At 42.6% G+C, this 12,943-nt stretch overlaps 1 protein-coding gene across 1 annotated transcript in view; it reads right to left on the bottom strand.

Annotated features, from left to right (window-relative positions):
* Positions 1 to 1,720: 1,720 nt before the first annotated feature.
* Positions 1,721 to 12,943, bottom strand: part of XRN2 (5'-3' exoribonuclease 2) — a 34,792-nt gene continuing 23,569 nt past the window's right edge. The window contains exons 28-30 of the mRNA XM_009866824.1: positions 9,619 to 9,679; positions 5,822 to 5,963; positions 1,721 to 1,783 (exon numbers count right to left, since the gene is read on the bottom strand). Of these exons, the coding sequence (XP_009865126.1) occupies positions 1,721 to 1,783; positions 5,822 to 5,963; positions 9,619 to 9,679 (266 nt within the window). The remainder of the gene's footprint in view (positions 1,784 to 5,821; positions 5,964 to 9,618; positions 9,680 to 12,943) is intronic.

Below are 12,943 nucleotides of genomic sequence, written 5' to 3'. Positions count from 1 at the left end.
TTATTGTTATTATTAAAATAAAAGGAAAGGTTGTTCGCAACAGTTGGCTGCCTCCTTCTCCATCGACGTACGGATATGCGCTTTGACCACCCCTAAAATAAAAAAACAACACTCCCACGAAAAATGTCATCAGCTCCTCCATCCCCCGGGGGGGCTCTGCAAGTCGGGAGGGGAAGGGGGAACGACACCCGTGGTTCCCCTTGCACTCCCGACGGCCTGACAGCTCGCGGGATGCATTTCGGAGCACCTAGGAAAGGGATGAGGGTCCAAGCAACCACCAAGAAAGCAAACCGGGGGGCACCAAGCTCAGCTTCAGCTTAAAATACGTTTATAGAGACCTTCGGGAGTGCCAAAGAGGGGACTCCTGTCCTCAAGGGTCATTCCCAAAAAAGACACTCAACCAGCACCAAAATTCATGTCAGCTGCTGGTATTGTTCCACTCGAGAAAGCGAAAAATTACTTTTTTTTTTTGAGACCTAAATATTTTCCAATGCAGAAGAAGGTGGCTTTTGGCAGCTTTGGGCAGGACCGCAACTCTTCACATCACAATAAAGGATTCTGCTCCACCCTAAATCACTTGAAAATAATGAATCCAGTTTTGTGATTTCTTCCTCCCAAGGTTACATTGGTCTTTAGTTGTACTTTTTTTTAATCTTGTCGTTGGTGATTAACAACCAGTCCCTAGAAGGAAGGGGCTGAAAAACTACTTGTGGGATCAACCAAGTAGCGGCAAAGCTCCGGAGTTCACTGACACAGATGATGTATTTCATGGAAAAGTCCAAGCGTGGCACAAGGGAAAGGTGATAGTAGCAGTAAGGGGAAAGATATTACATTAGCTACTCGTTTTAACTGGATGGTCTTGGTTTTGGGTGGTTTTTTTTTTGATTAAACAAAGACTTTAAAAGCTACCATAGAGGCTGCGTGGGATTATTTTCCAAGAAATTGCCACAAGCATGTGCTCACAGGTACAGATAAAAAGATAGAAACACATTCTTGGAGGGGGGTTGGAGATAAACTACTTGACACTGCTTAGAATTTAAAAGCCACTTTTATAAAGCAAATAAAAATATTTACTGATTTCGTACACTCACACCGAAAAAAAATCCCTAGGAAAGAGTAAAACGGATGGAAACTCCACACTCCGCAGCTATTTATATTACATATCAAAACAGACAAGTACACCTTCCGTGCTCCTTTACGGTACAAAGTCAAGCACAGGCACAAGTTGTAAAAAGTTGAAATGTTTTCACTTCCAAGTCCGAAGAAATCCTCCTCTTCTGTGAGAAATCCAAGGAAGCAGCTGACGAGGAATACTGCCAGGCATACATCCTTCTTTGAAACGCGGTGCTCCGTGGGCTGCCCACCCTGCCTCCCGCAAGAGTTACTAAAATCCCATTTCTGGGCATTCTTTAAAAACTCCGTGTCTGTTTTCAGGCTCTTGAAGCAGAGGATGCCTGGAGTTCAGAGCAGCAGGCATGACACAGACAAAACAGCACTCCCACACCCCATCCAATAAATCAGCAACTCGAGTTCGCTATTTCCAAGCGACGTAGCTTTCCTCCCGCTCCAAAAAAAAAAATTATTAAAAAAATCAGATCAGTAAGAAATGTGCATGTTTAAAACAATCATCGTGGTTTAAAAACTACAGAGATGTTGCTTCAGGATTCTACCTTTTTTCCCCTATCCCCCTAATAATAAAAGAACAAAACCGCGACGTTTTCTAATTCCAGCTGTATCTTCCTGAGGGAGGTGGCAGCGGGTAGGGTCTCCCAGGGCCGTACGCCTACAAACAAACAAAAGCAAGTGGTTTATTTTTTGGATTAACATCACGAGTAAACAAGCCAGGGGAGCTCCAGGCGCCACCGAAAGCGGAACAATGAGGGAGGAAGGTTCCTCCCAGCTGAGGCTGACGCCTCTCTTGGGGAAAGGCAAGTTTTAGCCGCCAGCGAGGGGTCCAGGCAGTGCCGGCACTTCCCCGTTGGAAATAAACTGGTCAAAATTCCTACAGAATTGCTCCTCTCTGTGTTCCGCAGAGCGAGGATTCTCGCAGGGCAGCCAAGCCCCTCACGTCTGTGTTACAGCAGGATTAGGAGGGGTGTTTGGTTTTTTTTATAGGAGAAAATTATTTCCTCGACTATCAGCTTTTTGTTCGAGGTGTAAGCAATGTTGTGAGTGCCTTGCTTTACCATTTTTACAGAGAAGTATTCCAAGACAAAAAAAAAATTAAAATACTGTAAGTTGTGAGGAAAGCAGCGTTTTTTAGCGCTTGTTCATTTTAAACAACAGATGGAAGATGCTCAAATCATTTCAAATTAACATTTATTTCTGTATTTAAATTGAGATGAGGCATTCTGTACAATGATCCTGTGAAAAACAGGGCAGAAAAATTCTTCAAAAGTCCCCTTGAAACACCTCAAATTATTTCAAAGCACATATTGCAGAGACTGGAACACTAATTAAATGTGATGCAGTAACACAAGCTACTGGGCTTTGTTTCTTACTCGCGGGGTTTTTTTTAGTGGGCAGGGGCAGAGGGGCTTCCTTTCATTTCTCTGAAGGATAAATCCATCTTTCTAAAATCCTGCAGTGTCTGCCCAGCCACAAAAAGTGTTTTTCTGAGGAGAAACATGCCTGTTACACCCTGGTGTTAGAGGGCTCGGAAGGAGAGGGGCAGAACACACCATTTCCACCATCAGGAAAGGTTGTATGTTTGTTTTCAGCATTGATTGCAACCAATTAAAAAAAAAAACAACCACACAAAAAAGGAAACAAGTTGGCTACATCCCTTGGAAAACCCACATGGTTACAATTTAAGAGGTCTTGCAAGAGCTGCACAAGGCGTTTATCCAGACACATGCCTGTGGGTGACTACAGACTGAAATAAAAAGTCCAATCCTGTGCAGAGCACCCTCAAGTTTATTCTGGAAGACACTGACAACATCCACTACACCTCAGAGCAACCCCTATCCATGGCAGCTGCATTAATTTTGTAAGCGCTCTGCAGCAGTGCGTTTATTAACCTCTTCAGACCATGTTCTAAATGCTGTAAAAGAAGAATTCAGAGGTGAAAGGGACCAAAGATAATTATTTATGCTGCTATGTGTCACCGCTTCCACTTGAATCCCTTTTCAAGGCTTTAAAGCTTTGAAATTTACAGGCGGATTCAATTATTGAGTTGGCACCCTAAACCCTTTAAGGTAGCTTCTAATTTTACTCCAGTGCTGTCAGCCCTGAGGAAATAACATCTGAAAGTTCCTTTAAAAAAATAACAAAAAATATATATTAAAGAAAAAGGGCAACAAATGTAAAAGGAGTTAAAAAAAAAATTTGGAAAGCAGCACAATCACAAAAAGGGATTTTTTTTTTTAAGGAAGCAAATTCACTTGAGCTGCAAGATTTGTCCCAGGCAGCTTCCCAAACCTGAGAGAGCAGGGGCTGCTTGCCCTGAGCCCACGAGATAATTCCTGCTTGCCTCCACCATTCCAGCTGCAGCTGTCAGGCACCAAGATTCCAGGCTGGGAATTTGCCTCATCACTCCTTCCTTCAGCTAATCTATCCACCTATGCTACCCAGGATGAAGGGTAGAGCGAGGTATGGCATAGCAGACAGACTTTTTCTTTTTTCAACTATCTATTATCCAGCCCTAATTAAGTATCACCCAGACTCCACCAGCGTCAAAACCCTCGACTACTTTTTTTTCCACATTATCACAGCAGTCCCTGCTATGGACTAGGGCAATTATGCATTTATTCCTTTGTCTACAGTGGTTTGGGTAAAACCCGCAGGAGATCACATGAAAGATTTCTGAAAACTCATCCTATCGATACACCTCACCCAAAATCTGAAATATACTTAAAAAACCCCTAACACTGGGGACTAGATGGGTAGCACAGCCAGGACTCGAGCCCTTCTGTTTCCCCATTAAGTCCAATAACTGACAACTGTCTAGTTTTGCTAATAACTTAAAAAAATCCAGTCCTGGAACAGTTTCTGTACTGGTAAGGTCTCCTACTACACCAGGAGCAGAAGTGCACCACAGTATGCTTGCCTCTCTTTTTTTCTTGCTGCAACACCAACTGAGTAAGCTAAGGACAACTCCTACTCTGGTCTCAAAAGTGCTAAAAACTGCTTCAGGAGTCGGGGAGGGGGGTGCAGGAAATCTCAGCACCCCTAACGAGGAAGCTGAGGAGGCAGGAGTGCTGGGGCGGGCAGGCTTCTCACTGCCTCCAGATCTTTTCAGCAGCGCCGTGTAATCCCGCAGCCCACGGACAATGCCCAGAGAGGCTCGAGCAGCTCACGGTCTGTTTCTGCCAGGCTCCGGTCCCAGCTCTCTGCAAAAACCTTCCCTGGCAAAGGCCAAAGGCTCTTCTCTTACAAATTTGGCCTGACGGTATGTGGTTTTTATTTTAGGCTGTAAGGCCAGCGTGGTGCAGAAGCAGTCGTGGAAGGTACCTTGAGCCTCCCAACCATAAAGTGGACACTGAATCAGAGAAGGGATAAAAAAAATAAATAAATTTTAAAAAGCTCCATTTAGACAACTTCGATGCATGCTTCACAATGTTAACAATTTAAGTGGACTGCACCCACATGCCCTGGCGGATAAGCAGAGGAAATTGGGGTGTTATGAAGTCATTGTCACATTGCCTTGGATGCTGCCAACACGAGAGAAACAGCCCCAGAAATCAAACCCCAAGCTGGACTCTGCTGGTGCTGCACTATGCACCAGAGAGGTGGGCAGACTGGGAAGAAGCAAAAAAACCCCTCAGAGCCTGCGCTAAAAAATGACTTGTCTTGAGCACATTTAAGAGAGAGATCAACCCGGGTCCCAACAGAAGGGAAATTTCAGAACAGTTTGTGCTTTAGTTTTCACCTAAAGGGCTGGGAAATGCTGCCCAGCACTCTTCCCTCACCACTGGTCAGTAGCCTTCCCGCAGCTGAGTAATAGTTTTGACTTGCCAGCAACAGAAAGTTGAAAATAAATTCCTGATGTCTGTATTAAACTAGTATATAGCACTGGAAATACTCCAATTACTAGGTCAACAGTCCAGGCAGATTATGTTTTTACTGGGAACATATATGCAAAAAAAAAAAAAAAAAAAAAAAAATCCAAGAAGATTAAGTTTTTAAGGGGAAAATAAAAGAAAAAAAAAAAAAAAAAAAAAAAAAAGAATCTCATAGGCAAAATCACCTGCTGCTTTCAAGAGGCATTTTCATTCTGTGGCATTTTCATAAACCAATGACAAAGTCACCTGTAATTTTGGATGAGGTACTCCTATCACGTTCGCCTGTATTCATTTAAGCACACAAAGCTATTTCCACGTGTCAAACATCTTTATTCCTCTAGCTATTAGAGCCTCATATTTGCATATAAGTAGCGTTTCAGCTAAGAAGATAGCCAATAAACATTTGAGGGGAAAAAAACTAATGAAGCTAGAAGAATCTCTACTTTAAACATGCCAGGGAGAAACCCTTCTACACCCCAAAACGTGTGGCTGATGAATTTCCTCACAGAAGAGGATGACTGGTTGAAACAGATTATATATTTTCTCAGGCTGCAAGAAGCGTGTGTGATTCAGTCGCACATCTGTTCTATTTTTAATAGATTATAAGATTTATTTATTTTTTTTAGAAATGGTGGTGGCAGGGTGGTGGCATGGACCTTTGGCCAGGGGTACACACAGAGGGGGCTGAGGAACACCTGCCTACGCTGCATCCCCTTCTCCACCGCCACACGGGAAGGAAGCCTTGCTCAGGAGGAGGGGGGAAAAAAAAAAGAAAAAGAAAAAGAAAAAGGTGCAAAACAAGGGCAAGGTCCTCATACCTGTCTTCCCCTGTCCATGCGATCTTCCGGTCTCTGAGGGTAACTCATGGGCCCGCCCAGCCCCTGGAATTGACCAGGTGGATACTGGTTTTGGGATTGCAGCATGCGGTTCCAGGCGTGGAGAGAAGAGGCCCCGGCAGTCCTGCATAAAGAAGAAACACACCGCAGGGTGAACCAAGCTCTCAGAGAGCACTTTGCACCACAAAATCCAAATTTCTATTTGTCTCAGGGTTAAACATCGGCCCACATCCAGCTACTGCTGGCAGCCAAGTCAGCAGAGATAAATGGGGGGTTGAGGGATATCTTCCAAGACTCTCCAAGCAAAAGGCCACGCTTGCTTACTCTTCCCTCCTCACGGCTGAAAGCTACAGAACTGAGTACGACCACAAGTGGCAAATCTAGTTTTACAAATCAGAGATTTTTTTTTCTTCCATGTTCCCTGGAAGGATTCTGTTCACCTTTTATCCGAGGGGCAAAATGTGCCGACGATACACCCGCCCGGATCTTGCACGTAGATTAAAAGCCTCCGATATCCCCAAGTTAGCTGAACGTAACACACCATCCAGAGAGTAAACATGTGCGATACAGGAGAATGAGGCTTTCTTTTCTAAATGTCCAGACTCTTTCTGGGAGTCCATTCTTTCTAGTTAATTGCAGGTTGCAAATGAATTCTTACAGCGAGTATTCTGAATCTAGGGTAGGGGCCTTGGCTGCTTTTTCCCATCCATTATTCTGCTCAATATGTCAGAAGGTCTGATCGGGAAGAAACCTTTTCAAGTTCTATTGATGCCGTTTTCAATTGACCATGGTGACCTAGCAACATAAGCACTAATTGGCACGGACTGACTGACATTTGCTGTACAGTTTATATGGGAACGCAAATTCAACATCCATTATAACTCAGTTTGCCACCCGAGATTACTAACAGCAAGAAATGTTTTAATCGCCTTCAAGTACCTATTCTAACATAACGATTCTAAAGCAACAAGTGTAATGTACCAAATCACTGTTTGTTTAAAAATATTTGGAAAAATGATATGGTCATGATATAGTCTTTAAAGCTGAACACCGGCAAGGTTACAATTCCTTAGAGGATTCAGAGGAGTTATGTCTTTTCAGTACAACCTGTCACTGTGAAGGACTAAACACTGGAGAGTTGAGACACTTAATCTATTCCAACCCCTGTTTAAGAGCAAGCTGGCAGAGTAGCATCCTCTCAAAAATGCGTGTAGCTCAGGGAGGAGGTACAACTTGCACGACCGAGGGAGGAGAAGAACTTTTAAACATACATTACAGCAGCTAGAACAGAGGCAAAGCTGGAATCAAGGCAGCTGAACGTAAGATTAAAATGAATGAAAACAGTCACTTCGGAAGTGAAGGCTTTCTGCTTTTGGATGAAAATTGCTTTTTGGTTTCACACCAAGACCTGCAAGACAGCTGCTCCACCTGGTCAGACAAAGACCTGCCTGGATTTCAGAAAGGCAAAAAGAAACTCCCACCATCTCCAGAAATGAAATGATTCAATTACCAATTACAAAAGTAGGGGTCTTACCTGACAAATGTGCAGTACATGCATATGTGCAATACACATACTGAAAGCAAAAAGTGCAATACACGTACACGCAATACATGTACAAAAGCAAAGAAGCAATACTGACCCGTGTGGTTTTAGCTTTAGTGTCAGAGGTTTTATCTAGGAATGCACAATGTTACCTGAATCGATTACGAATTTCCATCAGCCAGGAAAGGAGGTAGCAAATATATGTATTTATACTTATGTAGATGTGTGCGTACATAGAAATAACAGCTGAAACATATCAGATCACCTGAAGGTCACTGAAGGCAAGAGCACGGAATCTCATTGTTTTATTTTACTTGCCATGGATTTAATTTCATCACTAAATTTGAAGAGTCAGAAGCCTTGTGCAGGGCACATCATCTGAACTATGAAGAAATCCAGATGCAAGAAGTGCTGCAAGCAAGGACAGCCTCAGGGGCAGTGGTACAGGAAACCATAAGGACACTGATTTGTTTCCCCAAACGGAGCACCTTCCAAGAACACAGCAACATGACTTATCCTCATCACTGAAGCTGCAAATGAGTCATCTTCACAAACCACCAGAGGTATCATAAAGCACTATCTGGGATGGAAAACGTCAAAACCACACTGTTGTCACGCAAGAGCTACAATAGCTTCTCCGAGCTTCTCTAAAGCTTCTCTTTGAGGTGAAGGATGATACATCTTCAACTGAAAGTCACCTCAGGGGACAGTGGTTTCCTCAAGTTTTGGAGCTGGCCAGGTCAGAATCCTGAACATCACCTGTCTGCAAAACCACTCTGAAGTATCTGGGCAACATGCAGACACCTCTACAAATATTCACACAAACTAAGCACCCAAGGACAGGATTTTGACTGGAGAGACAGTCCACTAAGACAATTGCAATAAAAACATGTATTTTGAGTGAGAAACAAAGACAATTTCTGGCTGAAAGAAGCTATTTGTATGCGAATCGATAAACTCTTCCACTTTGCAGAAGTCAACAGTCTGGTAAAATGACAAAAGTATAAAAATAGCAATGAGTTCCAGACCCACTGCAGTATTTCACAAAATGGTAGTATAGAAGTGGGGTTTAATTAAGTGTGGGAACAGCAACTCCCATACACAAAGTAATATTAAAGTTCATAAAGTGAGATTCTTTTATAATGCAATATTCCACATAGATGTGGCACAGGACAAGGGAGCTGGACTTATGCCAATGGGAATCATAATGGTTGCCATGGAAAGCGTGATTGCAGAGAGCTCAATAAATGCTCCCCAAGCTCTTATTTTCAGGGGTTAACACTAGCAAATAAAACTAGGAGGAAAAAAAAAAAAGAAAGAGTTGTGCCTCAGAGCAGAAACTTTGAAGACCTTGCATTCCTCTGTACATACAAACAAATGTAATTATTCATAGCTTTCACAGGTAGACTGGAGTTTATAGAGTCCATCCGCCTTAAGGCCATACAACCTATCGGGGAAGGAACGCGCATTAAACATCCCTTATTATCAAACCAGGTCACATTCCTTCTATTCGATGGCACTTATTGGGCTGCAGATTCCATAATCCTTCCCTGAGTCCCTTCTGCATTTAATTCAGTTCAGCCTTAAGTAGTTAAAGAAACTGTTTTCAGTGGCAACTAATAACTACTGACCTACAGTGACACTGCCCTACAATAGGCTTGTCAGGCCTGAAAAACTTGGACCAAAGAAGCTGATTAGGACTTCAAGAGGTTTGTAGCAAGAATCAATGGCTGGTCTGTACTAATGCTGCGGTCGCAGCACAGAAATGATAAAAGTGGAACACCATTAGTTATGCCTCATTAAGCTCCACAGCCCTCCTAAAAAGAAATTTGTTTAGCCTGTCCAAAATCTAATGCAGTTTTAAGCTCTCTGTGTTCAATTTCGTAGTATCTCAAAAGCTTCAATAAGATAAAGGCCAAAGAACCAAGAACAGTACCAAAGCACCAACAGTAAAGTTAATTTTGAAGTCTGAGTTTTAATGGAAAGTGGTTTTGCCTTTTTTTTTTAATACAAAGCACTCAAGCATTTTAAAGGACGAACACCACACAGTGCACCCACAAAATATAAATAAATCATGGGCGTTAATTAACTTAAAAAAACCCAACCCAAATCTGCCACATAGGGCGATCTCAACAAATTTAAGCAACAAAGTTCAAAACAAAGAGGAGGAGAAAAACAGTTGTGAAGCCTGGCAGAAGCCAGCACATTTTACAAGTGGCAGTCCCTCCCGCCTTACCTCTGTGGTGTCTGTTGAAACAAGGGCGTAGGACCTCGCCAAGAATCCTGGGGTCTGAGATCTGAAGGGTAAGACAAAAATGTTAAAATAAGAAAGAGCAAGTGTACTCGAAGAACCGTGCCCCTCTTACTCTTCCACGTGCCCGAGAACTTGCTCTAAGTTGTCAAATGGAAAAGCTCAGAACAGGTAAGCTACCGAAGGCATCTCACCGAGTCGTTGGTTGCTCTTGCCAATTTTGCTAGAGCCCTTATGTCCAGCAGTGGCAAGCTCAGTATTTGTTAATAAAAGGCAACTTTTAAAAATAGGTCCAATAAGCTTCAAATTGTAAGAAGAATGAATTTTAATTGGTAGAACTAGCCTTGGTTAGCGCTTGGATGCTCCACAGCATGTCTGCACATGTCTTCTCGACTTTTTAATAATGCAGACCCCTGTCTGTTACCATATCAACCAAAGACTTCATTTAATGTTTACACTTCTTGTGAGTACACCCTTCGCGGCACTGGAGCTAAAAATACAGATACCTACGCACACCACTGTGCCAGCATCATAACATGCCATGTCTGCAAGCCACAGATACTTCATAGTCAAAATATATGCAAGTTTCCCTCCGATTGGGCTACTACTCTATAAATCTGACTAAAAGAATGAGTGGGGTATGTAATAAAGTGAATAGTTCCGCTTCATTCCATATATATGTTTTTAAAAGGATATATTTGAGGACAGTAACAATATATATATTAATTAACCTGGACAATATCAATGTAATAATAAAAATCTACCAAACAATCTCTCAGATAACATAACTGGACCGAGTTAAACTTTTTGGGTAAAAACTTGGCCAGAGATCTAGCCCGGCAGTTCTAAGAAACTGCAGTGAAGAGGACCACCCACTTCTCAATTGTTTCTTCTACCCAAATTAAGTCTTCACAAAGACTTAACAGCAGCAACAACTTTACTTTAACAGGGTGTGCAATTAAACGGTTGTTGTTCTTCCAAACAAACCAGTCAGTAGACAGGATAAAAGACACAGCTAATCAATAGCTGCCTGGTCAGTCCACAACACACGGATTGTGCACCCATCAAAAGATAGTTTCAGTAACACCCCCGATTATTTTCAATGGTGTTTAAGCGTGACCTAATTTTCAGCAGCTGGTTCCAGAAGTTGTCTAATGGACATGTTGCGAAGGGACAGGAGCGCCCGGCTAAACTGCTGATATTCAAGCACACTCAAACTTCACAATAATTTAGAAGGAAAGACAAGGAGGGGAAAAAAAAAAAACAACCCAACAAAAAAACCCCAACCCCCGAACCCACACCTAACACAACCAACGTGGAAGAAAAGCCTGTGTCCCTCTCCTAACATTGCCTATTTCATGTACACTGGGATCAGACAGGTCTAAAGCATCCCAAGGGCTACAGGTGGGTAAGGTGGGATTCTTACGCTCATCAGCCTCAGAATGACAAGGACTCTGACAGGCTGTGCTGACATGATGCTTCTTCAGTCACACTGGGTTCACTTTTGAATACAAGATCAGCGCAACACAAGAAAACCCAGGCCTGTAATGCTGCCTTCACCAGCTTTAGAGGAAATGAGCAATTAAGGTACAACATTAAACTGACCCTTAAAAAAAAGTAGAGATGAAATTGCTTTAAAAAAAAAATAAATCAAAATAGTAAGAGTACCACTACTCTCAGTCAAAAAATCCTTTCCGTGCCCTTCTCCTCTGTACAGGCTGAATTAGGCAAGAGCCCCAAGTATCTGGAGAATTATACAGACTAATAGAATCCTCTCTCCCTCTTTGACCCTCCCTGGTCAGAACTTCACATTTTAACACATTTAACACAGACCCCTGCTTAAGGGTTAGTTAAAAAACTATGCATCCTATTTAATCACTTTCTTTCCAGAGAAAAAAGAAAGGACCCAGAGCTCCTGCTGTAACCACATTTCTGCAGCCTGAGGGAAGAGCTTATGAAAAGAGTTTAATGAAATCATCATCAAAACATTTAAAGCCACCTTCTTTTTATTCATTTGTATGGCTCTGATGGGACACAATCTTTAAGGGAATTGCACTTCAAAAAGGTACAAAACCAGAGAAGAAATGGCAATTAGTATTCGCTTTAGTCTTCAAAACTTAGGCATTTGCTAGAGCTATAAGGCCAAATAAACTGCCTTCTCTAGCAGCTCCTCAAGTAACAATTTATCTAATCAGCGTAGCAATCAAAGATGAGACTTTGTGTTTACTGATTGCACTAATCAAAATCACTTTTCAAATGCAGCTAATTGACAAGTTTACTGACTGAAATGAAGTCATAAATCAGATATCCCACACTGCAGAGCCCAAATATACCATTCACAGAGCACTGCCATGCTGCACTTGACTCCTTGAGTTATCAGCACCGACAATTATTCATCAGCTGAAAATTGGCACATCAAAGCCAAATCAGAGGACAACGGTGAGGAACACCCACTGCAGGCTCTTGAGGGAGAGATGGCACTTTGGCCAACCGCATTGCCCTTCCGGAGTCTAATTTTACTTCATCGTGTGTATAAAAAACCAACATCATTCATACAATGAAAAGTTGCTTGGCATCAATCTCTCAAAACATGGGATTAGTTTTTACAGCCCTGTTTTTTCAGCAAGGTGTGAGTTCCAGACACTTCCCAATACAATTACGCCCCAAGACAGAGCTTTTCTCTCACAACATGATAGCTGATAAACATGACTTCGGCAGAAAAGATAATGTGCCCCACTAAGAAAACTCAGCATAAGCCTTCCCAGCAGCATAACAAAAAAAACAAACAAAAAAAAAAATCAGATTTGCTTTCAGATTTGTCAGGCACACCTGCAAAACAGCAACTAGGGATGCTCGAGGCAACGTGAGGGTAAGCCAGGGGCAGGAGATGAGGGGAAGAAGAGATGTGTGACAGAAAGCCACCAGACAGCTTTCCTGAGGCCAACAGATGGTGTGGGATTTCATACCCATCAGCAGATTCAAGACTCCTCAATTTGAAAGAACGACAGCATTGGGGCGTATTTGCATGTGGAGAGCTTCCTACACAACACGAGGTGCTCAGATGCCATGAGGACGAAAGCCTTCCAAGTACCTAATTGGCAAGATCAGCTCCATGCACGTAAGGCAGAGAAAACTGCTCCGAGACAAGCATTTCCCACAAAGCATCCAGACTCAAGCTTTTGAGGAGTTGAACAGCAGTACAAGGACTGACAGGCTCACCAACACTTTCTCCCTCCCCAGACTCAGGCAGGCTTTCTCTTTTTGGAGATTAATACAGAAACGTGATGCCTGTCCAGTACTTTTGCCTTCC

The sequence above is a fragment of the Apaloderma vittatum genome, unplaced genomic scaffold (assembly GCF_000703405.1).
Source record: "Apaloderma vittatum isolate BGI_N311 unplaced genomic scaffold, ASM70340v1 scaffold27673, whole genome shotgun sequence".
Classification (NCBI taxonomy): Eukaryota; Metazoa; Chordata; class Aves; order Trogoniformes; family Trogonidae; genus Apaloderma; species Apaloderma vittatum.
The sequence above is the reverse complement of the archived record's forward strand: the minus strand, read 5'-3'. Positions and strand labels throughout refer to the sequence as shown.